Source organism: Rhea americana, unplaced genomic scaffold (genome assembly GCF_003343005.1).
Source record: "Rhea americana isolate MKP2758 unplaced genomic scaffold, rheAme1 scaffold_138, whole genome shotgun sequence".
Lineage (NCBI taxonomy): Eukaryota > Metazoa > Chordata > Aves > Rheiformes > Rheidae > Rhea > Rhea americana.
In genome coordinates this window covers 89,415-108,385 of record NW_028185461.1, presented here as the reverse complement: position 1 = coordinate 108,385, position 18,971 = coordinate 89,415, and the positions used below count along the sequence as shown (strand labels likewise).

Sequence of the window (18,971 nt, the reverse complement as noted above, 5' to 3'; positions counted from 1 at the left end):
TCAGGAGGAATAGATAGAAAACTTGACTTTACAGCCTGCAGAAACCCCAAATGTGTAAAACTCTTGTCTGTAACTAAAAATCTTTTATTTTTTTCCCCTCTTCCTCTTTCTTTTAATAAATGTTTTGGTTATCTAGTGTTAACTATGCATGGAACATAAGGGTTTATTTTGTTGTTTTTTGGTGGCCCAGCCTCCCCCCTAACTTCCTCCCCCTTGTTGTTCAGTTGAAATTACATTATGCTAGCAAGCTTTTGTTAAATTTGAACATCTTTCTTAAGCACGGAAGACGGATATTTTTTTCATGCTAACAATTATCACATTTCTTGCAATGTCTCTTCTAGTTAGTGCACAATTGGAATCTGTTCAAACTAATAAGTTTCCTGTTCTGGGTCTAAAGTTATAAATTAAATGCCACTTTGACTTTTGTACAGCAGTTCCTTTATTCAAAGGGTCATTCTGCAAATTGAGCTTGTCAGTTGTATAGTAAAAATTCCATTTTAATCTATAAATGGAACAAACATTACCTCTTCAGCCAAGGGAAGATGTAGATATTAGTGATAAGCCATTTAACTGAAAATAGTAGAGATTTGATAAATTAATAATATTTCATTTTTTAATTTAACACTTCTTGGTTCTCTCCTTCCCAATTTGACAGGATAACTGTTAGTGGACACCTTCACTTCCTACAATGGCACAGAGATCTGGACAAGAAGATCCAGAGAGATACCTCTTTGTGGATAGGGCTGTGATCTACAACCCTGCCACCCAGGCTGATTGGACTGCTAAAAAGTTGGTGTGGATTCCTTCAGAGCGCCATGGTTTTGAGGCAGCCAGCATCAAGGAGGAAAAAGGAGATGAAGTGTTGGTTGAACTGGCAGAGAATGGAAAGAAAGCACTAGTCAACAAAGATGATATTCAGAAGATGAATCCCCCCAAGTTCTCTAAAGTGGAAGACATGGCAGAATTAACCTGTTTAAATGAAGCTTCAGTATTGCATAATTTGAAGGATCGGTATTACTCTGGGCTCATCTATGTAAGTACGAACTATTAGATTTTTTCCTGGTGCTAATTCAGCTGATGCTTATCTGATGCCTATTCTTCCTCTTATTTGAAGCAGAGGAAGTGAATCTTAGCTCTGTTTTTGATAACATAAATACTTACATGCCTCAGGCAGTTAGATTAGGCCGGGGTCTCTTTCTGTGCTGTGTCCAGGTCAAGAATTCTGTGTTGTCACTATACAAATAAATTCTCCTATGGAAATAATTCTACAAGCATCTTTCAAAAATAGAATGCTAAATGGCAACTCTGGGTGCTTAGCTCATGCCACTAGTTAGAGCACTTGCCTCAGACATACTTAACTGGTACAGTGAATAATGTCAAATAGCTTGTTTGAGCTGATGAGATATTACAAAATCTAACTTTGAGGAATTACTGTTGTTTAATTGCTCATATGAATAAACACGTATCTTGTGCATCTTAAAAATGGTAATAAGAGGATATGCTATTATTTTAAAAACTGAAGTTGGAAAATGCAAGGAATGCAAAATGTCTTTTTTGGAATCTAATATCAACCTAGTGGGCCAGGAAAGAATGTATTCAAGTGCTTAAAATAAATCAATAAGATAAAGCTCTCCTTTTTTTTTTCAGTGGTTTGGAAGTGTTCTGAACATCTGAAACATCTGGCTTGTCACCATCTTTCTATGGAGTTAGAAATCACAAAGCCATTGATGCTTTTTTGACCCTATTTCTTCCTTGAACAATGTTGAATGAATGTCTGTGGCATACAGTTAAGAGTAGCTCCTTGTTTCTTGGCAATCTGCTTGCATAGTCACTTGTTGAGGCAGAGTATCATTAAGAGCTACAAGTAGACTTTCTATCTTAAAAGAAACTGTAACATCTGCCTAAATACTTGGCTCACTTTGGTAAACACTTGTAAAGCTTAAATTGGTTCTTTTTCTTGGGGGTCTAGTTCTACTGGTTAGTTGACTTTTTTTTTTCCTCTAGGTATTCATGGGCTGCTTTCTTTGTAACTTGCCCAATGGTAGTATTTGATTTACTAAAAATCATATGCAACTTCAAAATATTCTTCATGCCTGTACTTCTGTGTCAATTTTCTGTATGAGGCTGTGTCCTCTCCCTCCCCTAGCTTTTGAGGGCTTCTGCCAAGACCCTTAAAGTAGAACTCAGCAAAAAGTACTTGCGGTATGCTTTCCAGAAGCTTATAAGGAAAGTAACTGGATAATTAGTAAGGATTGGATTGAAACTTAAACAAGTTGATAGGTCAAAAGTTCTCAGTGTATGTATCATTCATAGTATTGATCAAAAACTGAAGACCATAAATGTCAAAGTAAGCTCCAGTCTAAGGACTCATACAGCAAACATAGCCATGAGTGCTTCTCAGGATCAAGCTGAGAACCTGTCACTCTTCTGTATACACAGATGGTGCAGCACTCTGAAGCTTTGGACATTTGACAAATGAAGGGCAAAGGGGAAGGCCTTTGTGAAAGGCTGGCTTATCTATATGTAGTTCAAGTGATAATATGTAGCTGGCTGACTTCTTCCATGTTCTGTTTCCCCCAAAAGTACTTTCTTTATTTATTTTTTATTTATTTATTTATTTACAAACTGTGCCTTGGGCACTGAGATACTAATGTCACAGAGGAGGATTACTGCATTAGTGTATTACTAATGGCCTCTTCCATCCCAAGCTGGAAGAAGTTAGCTTTTTGGCCAACAAATCCATTAGTTTGGAATCCAGACTGGAGGTATGAATTACAGGAAGATTGGTGGAGGATGTTACTGTCACCAAGAACAGTGTCTCTACACAGCTGTACTAATGGCTTCTTAGCTGAAATTCAAACTACTTACTTGGGCTAGGGGGGAATGCAGCTATGAGTAGCTAGTAGAAGAGAGGCTAAATATTGGCAAAGAACAATAAGTCACAGAAACTTTAATCAAGAACCTGAGAGGACAAAATTTTTAGTGTGACTCTGGTTAGGGGTCTTTGTTAGGGATCCCTGGGCTTCTTGAATTGTGCACTGTTGCTGCTGCTGATAGCAGAGCCCAGAGCAATTGCTATTGCCTGCTTAACCTGTTGATGTATACTTGATGCAAGGGAGAGGAGGAAAAAAAAAGAAAAAATTAACTGAGCGTGAACTCGGTTATGGTGATTTGGCCTTGACAGTCAACTGAAGGTAGATTTTGAGTCCCAGATAATACTGTATTAATATCAACCTGATTTTTTTTTCAGTCTTTTGTGGTTAAGATTGAGGTGGTGAGTTAGTGTAATTTGGTTTCTCTAATTTACTGTAGACTATATACAGTGTTGCCTGTCTAGAAAATAGGAGGTGAGTTTCAACTGAAGTAGATACGTGTTTCCCTTAAATGCCTGGAAAGGACACAACAASTTGAGAAATTCTTTATCAGAAGGCCTAGTGATGTATGTATAAAATCTGCTTCAAGATGGAGACTGCTTAGGGGAACAAGGAAGGCAATCAAACCTAGCTAGTGTGATCTGGGTAATGATATTCATGTTGTCAAGAAGAGATTCATAGAACATCTAATGAAGGACGGTAAGCGGTTTCTGGAACTTCTGGTATATGCCAATTGGCGTGATCTGTCTCTGGAGTTGTGTTATTGTGCAATGGGAGATGGACACAAATGGAGGATCTGGAAGACCAGCTGCTTGCAAAAACATGTCCTGTTTTTGTCCTGTGTGTATATCACAGAACAAAAGATAAGAGGTAGCAGGGCTCTAAAAAGTGCTGGTGTGTGGGGGGGAGGGCTGGAATATATAGACTCTGATTTCTCTTGCCTGCCCTGCTTTGGAGTGGCAAACTAATGCTAGTTCCAGCATGTGATTAATAATATCCTTCATAGCTATAGATCACAAACTGGAGGAAGTTCGATGTCAGAGTACCCACGRAGAATATTAAAAGACTGCTCTCAATATGACTCTGCTTAAATTGGTATTTTGTGGTGGTTCTTTAATATCTTTAAGCTTTGAAGAGTTATTTCTGCCTTTTTTTTTTTTCCCTCTCTCTTAGCGGCATGCTCTCTGCTCCCCAAAAGGGGATCCATTTCTTGTTACAAGTTTGGATCACTGAGTTCATATGTTGAGTGAAGGAATGTCCTTACCTTTAAAAGATATGCACACAAAATRCTTTGATGAAGCCTTCTAGATGTAAGCCCCAGGTCTTAGTGTCTATCTAGTAAGCCAGAAACTTCTTACCAGGTCTGTTAAGTCAGCTATCAGGGGTCTCCATGGAACAACAAAGAATGGTTGAATTGGAACATGAAATGGTAAAGAATATGTGAATTAGAATATGCAAAGAAGATGACCATTGAAAAGAGTCGATTTTAAGGTCCATCAACCTTGAATGCTTCAAAGAGTTCTCCAGATTGCTGCTGTTTTTAACTCTTTGTGACAAGCTGTGATACGTGAGGTTACTCCTAGTTATTCTCCTCGTCCTTGTTTCATGAGGCTCTGGGTTCCTTGTGATCCAGCTTCTGAATGTTTACAGTCCTATATAGTGTCTTGACACAGAAAATCACTGACTTCATTTCTTAAACTGCTACTCTATAAGCTGTGAAAGTTCAGAAACTGTTTTTCTAGTGGCTCAGGCATTTGTGGTATCAGATTGCTGTTTGTGGAGGATGTGAAGCCCTGCTGAAACAGTAACTTCGGCAGTCCAGGCTGTAGCTGTCTCTCTTGATTGGAGCACTGAGAAAAGACAGACATTTGAAATGGGGTCTTTAGTCTTGATGGGAAGATATGTGGGTGCTAAGGGAAACRACCAAAGAGGAGGATTTAGTCTGAAAACAAAGTACTGGGAGGAAAAGAGGAGAGATGTCACGTTTAACAATATGAAGGGGGAAATATTTAGTTTCTGCTTTGATGAAAACTACAAATAAGGTTCAAAAGCTGAAATGGCTTTTTTTTTGTGTGTGTAGGGAGAAGTGTTTTCTCCCATCTTGATCTTCCCATGCACTTTGGTATCAACAATTTACAAGGTTTCTGAACTGACTTTAAGGTTTAATATGTTGACGTGTCTGTTTTGTTTGAAACTAGGCTCTTGCTCAAAGTTTGCTACCAAGTGTGACGAAACAGCTGATCTGAAGGAAATAGCTGAATCTTGTGTTTATTCCTTTTTTTTTTTTCAGTTCAGAACAAGTTGACTTAACAGCAAAAACTCTGAATGAGAGTAAAATTTGAGAACATGTACTATGCCAGCTCTAGAGCTGTGAAAGACAAAGTGATCAAGATTGTTCAAACGCTTTCAGTAATGGGTTTTATTGCTTCATTAGGCAGAGTTCTGGATATAATTTTCTTAGTGGGTGAACTTTAAAGTCGCTTAAAAGCATTGGTCAAAATGCAGCTAGTTACAGATTGAGAATGTATGTACTTTTCTTCTAAATGGAAAATGACTGCAATTTTAAGCATTCTGAAGCAGAGTTCATTGGCCACAGTTGGTTCTGTGTAGCTTACTGATACTCATAGATCAYTGCGAAAACTACTTAGCTGCTTCCTGACCTCATTCAATCAAAAGGATTAAAATTTAATTAATATTTCTCAAACTCTTGACTTCTATTTAACCTGTGTTATCTTCCACACAGCCTTTTGCATTAGTTTGACTTTATATAGGTTATCCTGCTGGTGTTACRTATTGGCAGGGAGCCCATGACCCGGGTAGGTGTGCTCAACTGAAAAACTGCAGCTGGAGACACAGCTTAAAATGTATGTGTATTGTAGTGAAGAGGTGATTGGTTCTGCTCTACCTTGAGATAGAAAAACAGTAAAGCAGCTTTGAGGAAAAGGGCTGGATCCAACTCTAAAATCCTTCAAGTGCTAATGAACTATGAATTAATTCCTCTCCCCTCTGTGTGTGTGTGTCTGCCTCTTATTATATATTTAACAAAACTTCTTTGGAAGGGTAGGAGATAACTTATGCCTATTAGAACTTGCAGAATCTTGCTGCTGATTCTTGCTTTCAGAGTACATGCTTGCTTTTTTCTTAACAAATAAAGATAACATACTTGTTATGCAATTATAAATACTTCTGCAGATGTCTTTGATTACAAATATTACCTCTGTAATTGGTCTGCAGCCCTGTGTTAGCTTCAGTTTTTGCTGTACTTCCCACTCCCTTGTGGAGAAGAGGGAAAGAATGTAGTCTGCCCACAGAAGGCTCCAGAGCTGGGGGAAGTCTTACAGCCAGCTTGACTGCAGTTTTACAAGCCATTTCTTTTTTTAGGTCTCCTCTAGGCCCTGTGGGGCCAGAGCCTAACCTAGAACAATCAGTGTTATTAAATAAGCTTCCATTTTGTTATTGCTTAGAGGACTATTGGTTTTGGAAGGGAGATAACTTGTTAGAAATTTCATACTATTTTTTTTWAAAAAAAAGTCTGAATGTTTCTAATTTCTGCATATAGGAGACTTTTAGCAGAACCTGTAATGTTCAAATAGGAGTTGTAATTTTATTTTTTGGCCCCTATGTAACAAATCATTTGCTGCATCTAGTACCTAATATACTAGTGAAGAAATACTAGGGTTCAAACTGTAAGGGCTACTTTGACTGGAGAACTTGCATCTAATCAACTGCAATTAGTGGAAGAGTCATAGATGTGATCATCTTGAAAGTGTTCTGTGTATTCTGTTAGAAAAGTCCCATAAAACAGTCCTGGGGCTTTAGGAGAATAAATCAATATGCCCCTTGCCCTTGGACAAAACCAGATATGATAAAAAAGTTAGATGTTATCTAACTTATCAGATGTTATCTCTGCTTCTATTAAAAGTGGCAGCTTAGCAGCCTGAACAACTGAAAATTTGTATGATGGACTCCCATTTAAGCTGTTAGTTGAGGGAATGCACTGTATTGCAGGCATAAGGCTTGAGAGGATATCTTGCATAAGAAGTCACAGGTAGCTTGTTTTAAGCCTTATATAGAATGGTCAAGCTCCAACATGCAGCTAGACAAGAACCTTGTGAAGGGATATTAATATTTTTTGGATGTAATTAAGATCATATTTTACCTCTTAGCAATGGCTGTGGCTGAAGAAGTCAGGCTGTCTTAGTGGCTGTGACACAGAGCCTCTCTCTCTCCTAGTGAGAGATAATATGCTGACTGAACAGGAGTAAAACCTCCATTGTTGACTTAATTCTCTCTTTTTTTTTTTTTTTTTAATCTCTTTAAACAGATAACCCGAGGCTATACAGTACTGGGGAACCTCCTGTCTTCATTGCTAGTTGTAGAGAACATCTATAGCCAAGTCTCCCCTAAAGTTTGGGCTGTTCTTTTCTTTAATAGCTTGTGTCCTGTGCTGTCCTGTGTTCCTTTCTCATTTGCTTCATGTGCAGAATTTAATCAACTGCTCTGAGTAGCAGTCAGTGGTGGTTGTCCACCCCCACATCAAGCTCCAACCTCTGTCAGAGCAGAGTCTTCTATCCTGTAGTGGAGCTCTGTACCCTTGTTGACACTCTTTATCAGTACAGCTAAGGTTACCACTGTGACTTTTTAGCAGTTCTGCWACAACCGTGAAGAGCTATATTGTACTGTAAAGTGCTGTCCATATTTCTGTAGGRCTTGAACTTAGAACTGGGTAACTGCTTCATTTAGGAGTAAAAAAAGTAGAACGTGAGAGAACTGTGCTAAGCTCAGAGGCTGTAGCAGAGCTTGGAGTATGAGAGGCAAGTCCATAACCTTGGAAGGTTAAACTAGACAAAAAATTGATGTAATAGTGCAATTTATTGTATGGAGGATGTGTTCTACCCCGTACTAGTATGCAGAAGACTGCTTAAAACAGATTTCGTATTCTAGGCTGGAAAACTACTAGCTCATGCTACAGTTAACAATATGCCTAGATGCTACCTCAGCRTAATTACGTATGTAGTAATATAATAAATGTTTTCTTTTAATTCTATATTTAAAGAACTGGAGTTAATGTTGAGCCTTGATAATCAGGTGACGTAAACTATTCGTTACAAATTCCACAAACTTTCCTGCGTTGCGCTAATACACTCTAAAGTGAYGTGTGCATATACACAATGAAGGTCTGACGTGGCTTTTAAGGGAAGATGAGCCGTGGAAACTTCTTTGGCTGGTGTGGGCGCTCCAGAATATGGGAATACCTTTGGAAGTCTGCAGTGTCAGCCTAGCTGGAGCTGAGAAATGGGAACTTCCATTCTCTTGTATCTGAAGATTGCAGACATGGAGATGAGATGACTTAGTGTTTTTTCTACTTAGTTTTGTGGCACTAGTGAATTGTACTRTTAGAAATCAATTTCTTATGTGAGAGCACAATGATATAATGAAATCTGTGTTTGTCTGTGGATCACCTAGGTGTACATCTTCCTGGGGCTGTGTACTTCTAGAAATACAGTTTACAAATAGGTCTGTGCCAGGAACTTGAACTCAACATTCTGGGATAGCTTAACAAAGTCCAAATTAATTAATGGTATACTACTGGATAAAGGCTTGTAAGCATTTGGAAACCTCAAATTCCACAACTAGTGTCCTGAAGAACAGTTTGTGTAACAAACAGTACTGCTTTACTGTTTCTCTAGAGTCTCGCTTAGAGAAGGTGCACTCCAACAGTCATTATTCCATTTGACTGATAATGTCTATGTCCCACTCCTTAGTAAAGTGGAATCGTGTACAGTTTATGCACTCAGCTTGTCTGGAAGCTGAGTGTGTGCTCTCAAGGAAAACAAGCATCTTTACTTGACTTTAACTTTTTGGTGTATATRTACTTACCCATGTCAGCTGAAGCTGCAGCTGCTCTTCAGCTTCATGCAGTCTGGTTCCTCATCCAGCCTGGCTAGTTAMTGTAGTTCATAAGATGTTTGATCTTCACTTTAATGTAGTTTTGACAGTTTACTCTTAAGGAGATGAATCCTGTGCAGAGAGGAGGCACAAGGTGTCATGCTCCTCTGTCTGAAAGCTCTGGGCATCTTTAACAGACCTGTTTTTTGAGCTTGGATTGTCGAGGTATTTGGATATCTCGTACTAAGTAGAGGAATAGTGCCTTACACTGAAAATGTTGAATTAGGTCTACWTTGATCTCAATTAGCAGTATGCAGTTCAATGTCCCATACAGTCCTGAAACAGAGCCGCCATTTTACTGGAGGAGCACATAGACTTGATTTCAGGTAGACAGAGAAATACTGAATAATGCTGATCACTTTAATTACTGCAAGTGAACATGACMGTTGCATAGTAGTAGTATTCCTTCAGTAGGGTATATGGTTTGTAGGCTAGTCATGAGCTACTGGAGAGAGTCCAGTACAGGGCTACAAAGATGATCAGAGGGCTGGAGCACCTGCCCTATGAGGAACRGCTGTGAGAGCTGGGCCTCTTCAGCCTGGGTACGAGAAGACTGCGGGAGGATCTTATCAATGTGTACAAGTACCTGAAGGGAGGGTGTCAAGGAGACGGGGGCAAACTCTTTTCAGTTGTCCCGTGTGACAGGACAAGAGGCAATGGGCAGGAATTGAACCACAGGAAGTTCTGCCTGAACATGAGGGGGAATTTCTTCACTGTGAGAGTGATGGAGCACTGGAACAGGTTTCCCTGAGAGGTTGTGGAGTCTCCTTCTCTGGAGATCTTCAAGGCCCACCTGGATGCAACCCTGTCTAACATGCTCTAGGTGACCCTGCTGAGCGGGGAGGTTGGACTAGATGATCTCTGGAGGTCCCTTCCAACCTTACTGATTCTATGATTCTGTGATATAAGCTTTCCTGTTACTGTGTTCTGTGGCTGGTGACTAAACCTTTCAAGGTGTGTTATACAATCCAAAAGTACTTTTCACCTCTTCAGTTTGTATATAGAAATCCCATAGCTCCTTCTTTCTCTGATGTCCTCCAGCCTGCTCTCTTAGATTTGGTAATATAATCACAAATTTTGCAGTGGAAGTATAAAATAGTTGTGTTTTTTTTTTCTGTACTATTTATCTCTCTTTCACTTAAATCTGCTTGAATAAAAACAACCTTCCTCTTTTTCCTCCTGACTGTTTATATACCTACCAAACCAAAAAGGGGGCGGGGGGRACCCCTCCTATGGGTACTACATATGTTCATATGTTACTCTGCATGATAGATAAGGGTCAGGAAACTTGGAAGCGTCACACAGCTCAGTTTCATCTTCTGTCAAGTAAATGAAGGCTTTCTAGTGTAGAGATATCTTTGTGGAAAGTTCAATTTTAAATTCTGCAGGGAAACTGTGGGATGGGCAACTGAGTGAGAAATCTGCAGGAAATGTGTTGGGGTGTTGCTGCATGTTAAGAGCTCTGTCAAGCTAAAGACTTGATGATAAATGATTTAGATCTAGAAGATTTATTTTATTTCAAATAAATGAACTATAGCATTAGTGAAACTATAGAATTGCTGATTTCATACCCTCTGTTTCTACCTATTTGAATACATAGCCCCTTAAATTAATCCTTTGCTCTACCCRGAATGTCCACTGGTCTTCCCCTAGAATGACTGGGGTATGTTGGCATCTCTGGACTTTAWTGATCGTTGTTGCACTAATTCTCAGCTCTAGTTACTGCATGGGAAGATAGTCTAGAAAGGCTTCCAGCCTTGGGTATCACCACTAAAGATCTGTAGTGTTGTTAAAGAATTCATAATTTAGTTTAGAAGTTCATGTAGTAATTTATTTACTTCATATGGGGGGGAGGGAGGAATAGCCTTTGATGGCTGTTCTTTCCACAGCACTTAAGATCTTTTTACTGAGCTTATTAAACTAGTTTGTTCCCATCTGGGGACGATGATATAGTGATACTGTARAAAATTTTCTTTTGGAGCCTTAAAGGGCCAAAATACCTGTGAAATTGATAAAAGCTTTAGAGGGGTTTGCGGAGAATAGAGGTGTTGCTCTCAGAAGAGGGTGACTCTATTTGGAAKCACCAGTTATATAGCTAGATATAAAGTAATGTTGTTACAACTTAAAATATCAAGCCATGCTTGTGAGAGTTCCCATTCTCAGTAAGACGTAGACCAGGAGCTTGTGAAGTTAAACTGCAAGTCTTTGGTAGTGAGTGGGTAAAAAATAGAGAAGGGCTCAGATGTGCTGCTGGGCTTGTACCTCCTCTGGAGCAGCCCTGCACTGCTGAGGAGAACTGTTGGGACAGAACTTGAAGCTGACTGTGGCTTTGTGAATTTCCTTGCTGATAACTGGTTTTCATCCAGCAATAGGTTTATCTAGTGATAAACTAAGTTTTATTTAATTAGATGTTGTCATAGCAGAGAAATAATGTATAGATACTGTTTACTGATTTGGAGTTGGTGATAGAGGAAGACTTCATGAATGCATGCCTTTCTYATTGTCCTTACTGGAAGACTAGAAGGAGAATTAGATCTATGGTAATTCTTGATGCCTTTATGTCACTAATTTATAGGTGGATGTGGGTGACCTCAGCAGAGGCTAAGACATCTGGTGAAGAACACAGATTCCCTCCCCCCCCCCAATTATTTCACTTTTTGGTCCATTCCACCATTCTATTAAAATAATTACTCCGCCTTCCTGCTCCCTTATGATATCACTRGTGACCATGAGTAAATCTGATCAGGGAACTGATTGTACTGCAAACCAATTGTTTTTGAAATTCATCTTCAACAGGATCCAACTCAGTGAGTTACTGCAAGAACATCAATGCCGATGATAATACAAATGTGTAATTAGGCTGAGGGAGCAATCACCTCTCTTACCAACAGTCATACTAACTTAACATAAGCACGTGTCTATTAAGTTACTTCTTATGCTTGGGTCAATTGGCCTGATGACATCTGAGTACCTTATTACTGAAGATGTTTGGCTGGGTCAGGCACTGCAGTTCTTACCATTCAGGAGACCTGACCAAATCAGATTTCAGATTATTTTCTTTTAAGGAAATCTGTCATAAGACCAAGTTCTGTGTCTCTACGCTCCTCATCTAAGTCATGGAAATCATGTTTGGTCTGTCTTTTCAGGGTTCCTTGTAAGAACAAAAAGTAGAAGGCTCCCTTTCTTCCAAATAAAATATTTTATTTTTTTWAAAAAAGGAAACATATTAGGAATTCCAACAGCTCTGTTCGTACAAATATGGCAGAAAGCTTTTAAAGTCAACAAATAGTGTAAGAATCACGAGTAATGTGCTTACTGCTAGTTAGGTTCTCAACAGTTAGGAATGCTGTTTACTCACTATCTTCATTCCTTTTCTTCCCTCTGACTTGGAAAAACAGCTTCTTTTATCACATTCAAAAAGATATTCCATCTTTTTGTCAAAAGAAAAAGTCTTTCCTGCTCATATTTCTGGGCCATTACAGGTAGGGATACTATTAAAGGCTAAAACAATGCACAGTCAAAGCTTGTTATGAAATGGAGAATGACAAGGTTTTGTTYTGTGAAAATCCATTGGTTAAGTTGATTGAGGAAAGGTAGGAGTCATCCACATGTCTCAGGCCAGGGAAACCCCATAGATCACCTTAAGTGTTAAACTCRCAAAAAGACAATCTTGTGTCATACCAAAAACATTTATCTATTGTAAAGCCCATGCAGCCAAATCATACTAATCCATCCAACCCAGTAGACAAAGTATGAGTGAGTGASCATGTACATCTTTTTTTAGTTTCTCCTCATGTATGTGATAACTTCTTACCAAGTATTTTTTTACAGTGGATAGATTCAGCTGCTCTAGAGTTGTCTTTGATACTTCATTCATAGGGGACCTGTATGCATTGCTTGTGTTGTACGTTCAATTTGATAAGATTTGAGTTTTGATATTTTTTCTGAATGAGTAAACAGAATACATTTCTCGGCAATAAAGTCAATGAAATGAACACTGTAAAACTCATAATTCATAATTGACTTTCTAGATGTTGTAGTAGTCSTGTTAATTTCTCCTCAATATCAGCTCTAAAAACAAATTGTGAAACTTTGTCTGCAGTGCCAGCTGTGAGACTATTCTTTTACCTGGAATAGGAAAGTGAGGCAGTGACTGCTGCAGAAGGAAGTTACTTTGGGATTGAGAAAGGCTGAGGAGGAGGAAGGATGGGCAAATAGAAGAAGAGAAATCAAATTTCCGAGGAGGACTATGGGAGGGGAATACCAGAAATAGTTGTGGCTAGAAATAGGCTTTTCCTTATCCAAAAAGTGACAGTAAATAGTTAGGGTTCATTACTTGCACAAAGCCTCTGCTCTGTTTGTCTATCAATCATCATTAGTCCCATCCAAAGAACTTTATTATAATATCCTGTTTCTATTCCCCTTCCCCTGCTCCCGGTAAAACTCTGGTCTGCCACAAATCATAGTTCGATGTGGAATATCTCTCTTTKTCAATATGAAAACTCTTAATCTGGTTAACAGTTGATTTCCATACTGTGTGATACAGGAAATGCCTGGCTCCTACTGTAGATCTGWTAATCTTTTTGTTTAACACTTTGCAAAAGATCATGAAAATTATTAGATAACTTACCTGTTYGTCCAAAAGAGAACAAGTAAATTTGAATAGACATTTTACTGAATGAGTTAAACAGAAGATGCCCGTAATTCTGGAACTTTGTAAATGGAGAGGAAATTTAAATATCTGTGCAAGAGAGATCAGATGCTCCACTTCCTATTTATTCACGCTTATTATCTTTAAATTGCTTCTTATATAAGTAATTAAGGAGCCTTTTAAGAGAGCTGGAAACCAATAATTTGAGTGTAATGTGTACTTTGAGATGCTCAACAAAAAGAATCTTAATTTGTGTTTAAGATAAATATATAATTTGTAAGGAAACTTGTTTACTTTTTGTGGTTCTGTTTCTATACTGTGTATACTGACATGAATCTATAAGGACAAATGGCTAATAGTGTTGTTTTTTTTTCTTTTTAGACCTATTCAGGGCTGTTCTGTGTAGTCATAAATCCCTACAAGAACCTCCCAATTTATTCAGAAAACATTATCGAGATGTACAGAGGGAAGAAGCGTCATGAAATGCCACCACACATTTATGCAATATCTGAATCTGCATATAGATGCATGTTACAAGGTAAGAATTCATTAAATATTGTTTATAGTTAATAAATGTAATATAGTTAATAAATGGCTATACATGTTTAATGTTCCTAAATATAGGGACATTGTTGTCCAACTACATAGTTTCTGACATAATCGGAATCCCTTTCTAATACTTGAAGGGGGAAAATGCTTTCTTGTTTAGAACCCTAAACATAAGAGTAGGAATAACTTAGATTTTCAACCCTGTTGGCATATTTCTTTCTGACTTTTTCTTGCTTGCTTGCTTGCTTTTGTGGCTCAGTAATAGGCAGTGTACTGTACCAGTTAGTGGCACTGAAAGTTATAGTAGAAATATGTTTCTTAAAAAGAGAGAAATTTGCTGTCAGAAGATGTTAATATACTGCAGAACACTTGCTTTGGGTGAACTAAGAATGAGAAACTGATTGAAAGGGGAAAGCTAATTGGCCTGTATGTTGAGAGCTATTTTCTAAACTTCTGCGGTGACACAGTGACAAAATACCTACACTTCCTTAGAGATTATTTTCATCAGGAACCAACTACACTATAATATGTTTGCATTTGAAAGGAAGTTGTATGAATTTTTAACCTTCTAGAGGTGTGTGTATGTGTGTGCGCTTTTTCTTTCCCCCCTCTCTTCAGACCTGTGTAGGTCATCYCTGTAGAATAGGGAGTACTTTATGGTAGGTATGCAGCTGGGATTTCGGCTGTGAGGCTGAGCTGGACAAATACTAAAATACGAACTTACATGTTGTATTAAGCACACGCTGTTGGACTCGCAGAATAGCACTTTCAACATAGCATGTTGGAAACACAGCTGTTATTATCCAATATTGGTTCATATTTAGGCAGCTGTTTGCCCTGAGGGCACATTATTGATCTAGAAGTATCAGCATGCTTTATCTAGAAAAGTATTTATAATGAAAAGGCAGGTCTGAAAAAACTCTTTATTTTCTGTTGCAGAGCTGGCATGGATGTGCTGAAAGTAGGTTAAAGCTATTTGACCTAGTTCCCACAAACTAAGAAAACATTGTTTGTACTACCAGGTTAATGAACCATTTAAATGTAAATCTCTTTAAAATGACATTTCTTCTCTTTAAATCAGTGTAAATCCTTGTCTCTTTAATTGTACTTGTATTTGTAGAGCTGCTTAATAATAAACTAGCAGGTTGTTTTTAGCTGGATTGCTTTCTGGAGGTTTTTTACCCCAGAAGTAACTGTACTTGGATCCCAGAGCAGAATGATGTGGGTACAGGTACGGTGCAGCAAATTGGTGCTGCTAGAGTTCTCACATTTCTTATGACTATCTTGGACTCTTTTACATTATTTTGTGAAAGAAACTGTGGCTTCTTGACCAGAAAAACAGCTGGTAACAGCTCAGATCAAAGGACCCCTAATAGCGCACGCCTTGGGAAGAATACAGCAAATTTGATGATTATCTTGAATTGTTMCTAGCAATCTCTAATGGCTTGCTGATAAGGACTTACCACGCCAAAAGCACAATGTCCCTTGAAATTGTAGGCTTTTAAGAGAAATTTATTCTAATAAAGTAAGTCTATATCAATAATTCTCAAACTTCAGATGCAACATTTACTTGTTCATGCATTATACCAGTACTGATTTATGCCTCCAGAGATCCTGCTACATGTACAAATTTTGCTGGATTTTTGAAGGTGAGATGAAAATTTTTCCCAAGATGGTATTTGCTTGATTACTATTTTATTTTCTTTCTATACTGATATATAATATTTTATATTTTGTATCAAGTCTTTATTCATGTCTTCCTGTGCTTTTCCTTCTTTTTAGTAGTACGAATTGTTTTTGCTTGAAAGAATKAAGCCTTAGTTTGGAATAAAAATAGCTTAAAACAATGCAATAGAATCAATTTATTGTAGAATAATTTATTCARTGTTGACTAAATCTGTGTATTTCCAGTATCCTTCATCTGAATGGAGCTATTCCTTGTTTATTTGAGCAAGAGATTGCAACCAGTGTCAGCTACTGAACTTTCCATTGATGCTTTGCCTKCACAAGTACATTGCCAAAGGAAAGTAAGAATTCAAGAACAGGCATTAGCAGTTCTGCACTTGGCAAATATTTTACTTAGCAAACTGCTTTTGGCGAGTTGCATTAGATCAGAGGAAGAAAACTGCCAAGCAGGGGAAAAACACCACTTCCTCTGRATTTCTGATGGACTCTAAAGCTATTTCCAGGCATGGCTATAGGAAAAAGATGATATACAGAGTTCTGGAGACATGTTTGCCTGAAGTACGTGACCCTCGCTGCTGTTATATTGGTGCATTTCCCTAGCTTTGCATAGTCTCTTGAAGCAGTGATCCCTCAGCAGTGATCCCTCAGAATGAGGGTGACTAGTAAGTGCTTGTATAAGGCAGGAGAAGAAGAGCTACATGGTGCTAATGCTGCTGGTCCTCTCTGCTTACAGAGCTTCTAGATGGGACTTGATGCAGAGAATCAGTGACATTTGAGGGAACAATCCAAGTCTTCTGATACCTTAGTTGTAGCTGCAATATCTCTTTCCAGTTGCTAGAGCTTAAAATGGTACTTGTCTTAACAGTAGGAGAGTGATTGCAATATTCGATTTATACTGTAGTTATCATTGGCAATGCAAAGACAAGTAGAGTATGCCTAGAGTTTGGTAGGAAGAGCTATTTTTCTTTTTCCACCCTGCCTCTATGCAAGAAGTTCTAAAAAACTTATACTGATGGACAAAGCATCTCTAACCGGTTGACTAGAGAGCAAGTTTTAGGTATTTTTTTTATGTACGTACTAAAACTTTCATCTTAAACTAACGAAAGTGTTAGAAGACTTTAGTTAGTAGAAATAAGTCTCTGTAACCATGAGCTAACTGTTTTAATCAAAATATTTCTGATTAAGTCATCWGAGGGTTCTGTTAGCACTGTTGTACTTGAAACACAATCCTCAATCATGATGCTTTTGCTGATAAGTCGCTCACATATGCAGGTGTAATTACCAAACTGTTCTTCTGCGGTACACATCTGAATTCTTGCACGCAGTTGCTTTAGGAGGTGAAGATGGAATGGTAGAACAGGAATGGAGAACTGTTTTCCAGTATTACTGCAAAATACTGTTTTATTGTTATTGTATATTCATAATTTTCTTTTGATATGAATGACTTCTGTCTTTTAAGCTGTCGTTGTCAAATACTGAGGATTCAAAACAAATTGCAGCCATAGGAATGCAATTGCTTTGAGTAATGTGACCCTGTTGTTAGAGAAATATCTTGACCACTAATYTAGGTCTGTGAAAGTGAGTGGCTATGTTTTCCTGACTTGTTCAGTAGTACCTTATTCGTTTTAGTTGTTTGCTTTCTTTGTAGCTAATCATGAACTGCTAATTTTCTGTGTGTTTGAGACTTGTGTTCACTGATYAAAATAGGATAGCCTGACCCAAGCTGTGGCTCTGGACATTGTGGTTTCTTAAAAGGCAGTTTTTCTGTGCTAGTTATCAAGCACACTGAGTATAACTATTACTCAGTATTTTAATGCTTTCATACCTTTAAATTGGAGCACAGATCAGATCAGCAGATGCTTGAAGCTGATCTCTAGTGAAGTTTCAGACACTTGAAAGAATTTGCGAAATATAAACCTTTCTGCTTCTATACTCCAAGCCAGAAATCTTATTGGTCAGCAGCAACAGAACTGACAAATACACATCTGAGTATTTATTATCTTAAATGTTGCTGGAAATACTCCATTTTGTTAAACCAGTAATATAAACTGAGAACTGCACATCACAATGTATCTGTGTTGATAGAGAGGTTGCTTTGTTGAAAGAGGTTGCTTTGCTGACTGCCAGCCATCAAGCTGCTCCTCCGTTCTTATCCCCTTGATGAATTTCCTGTTTAGGGTGACCCTAAGCACTACAGTCTTCCCAGGTCAGCTCTCATTGTGCCCTTTAGTACCGAAGRGAATGGGCTGAAGGCTGTTTCAGTACTTGTTAACATGGAGGAGGAAGGAGGAAGAAAAACAGCCAGAAGAATGCAGAAAATACATTCAAGTAGCCCAGTTTGCCAATTTTGAAAGGAAATAGTATTCTGCAGAAATATGTACTGAGTTAGCGTAGGCTGTCGCATYGGAGAATTTTTTTAATGGCTAACTTGAATGTTGCTGATGAGCAGCTCCGTGGTGGTGTAGCTGTGCTGCACTGAGGATCTGAGACATGAGTGGCAAGGAAAAGTAAACCTCATCAGTTGCTTGCTCTCATAAAAGCATTTCTACAAATCTTCTAGTAAAGATTGAGTGTAAACACAGATGATTGAAAACAAGCAAGTCTTTGGATGTGGTGTGATTATGATAGTGTGGATTTTTGTTCCAGAACAGGTTCATTACCTGGTGTCTTGACCTCACAAGGTTAAGTGCACCTCAGCTTTGCATACTGGATATCCACTGTCYTTTTCTCCTGCTAATTATTTTTGAGTAACGAGTAGTAAGATAAGTGTTACCTCACAGTCAGTTTAATGCATTTCTCCTATGCTTTTGCTTTATTCGCTAACATAATTTTAAAACTACAGTATGTATGACTTGAGTCTTCTAGGTTTATTGGACTCATTTAGCCTAGGCAGAAATCARATGCGTAACTACATAGGGTTGGATTTAGTGTGTTTCACAAGAATCTAGACTGAGCTTCTCAAAGCTGTTGGACAGTTGACGTGGTCATAAGAAACTGGTGTCCTAATCCCTGTGACAACACTGACCTTAATTCTGTTTGGTAATACAGTTTGTAAAATTTGTTATTTCTTGTACTCCTAAAAATTGTGGTTAATAAACAAAAATTTTGACAGCRGCTAGGATTTTCTTCAGAAATCTAAATCTGGAAGTCTGATAGTTCACATATGATTAATCATATTTATTTTACTTGCAGTGGAGTCTTTTCCTGATTGTGTGAAGACAGCACTAGCATGAATGTTCTCTAGTGCTCACCGCAGTTTGGGG

General features: G+C 38.2%; 1 protein-coding gene across 1 annotated transcript in view; it reads left to right on the top strand.

Moving 5' to 3' along the window:
* Positions 1 to 631: 631 nt before the first annotated feature.
* Positions 632 to 18,971, top strand: part of MYH10 (myosin heavy chain 10) — a 97,455-nt gene continuing 79,115 nt past the window's right edge. Inside the window, exons 1-2 of the mRNA XM_085298296.1 lie at positions 632 to 1,033; positions 13,855 to 14,011. Of these exons, the coding sequence (XP_085154422.1) occupies positions 689 to 1,033; positions 13,855 to 14,011 (502 nt within the window). The 5' untranslated portion in view covers positions 632 to 688. The remainder of the gene's footprint in view (positions 1,034 to 13,854; positions 14,012 to 18,971) is intronic.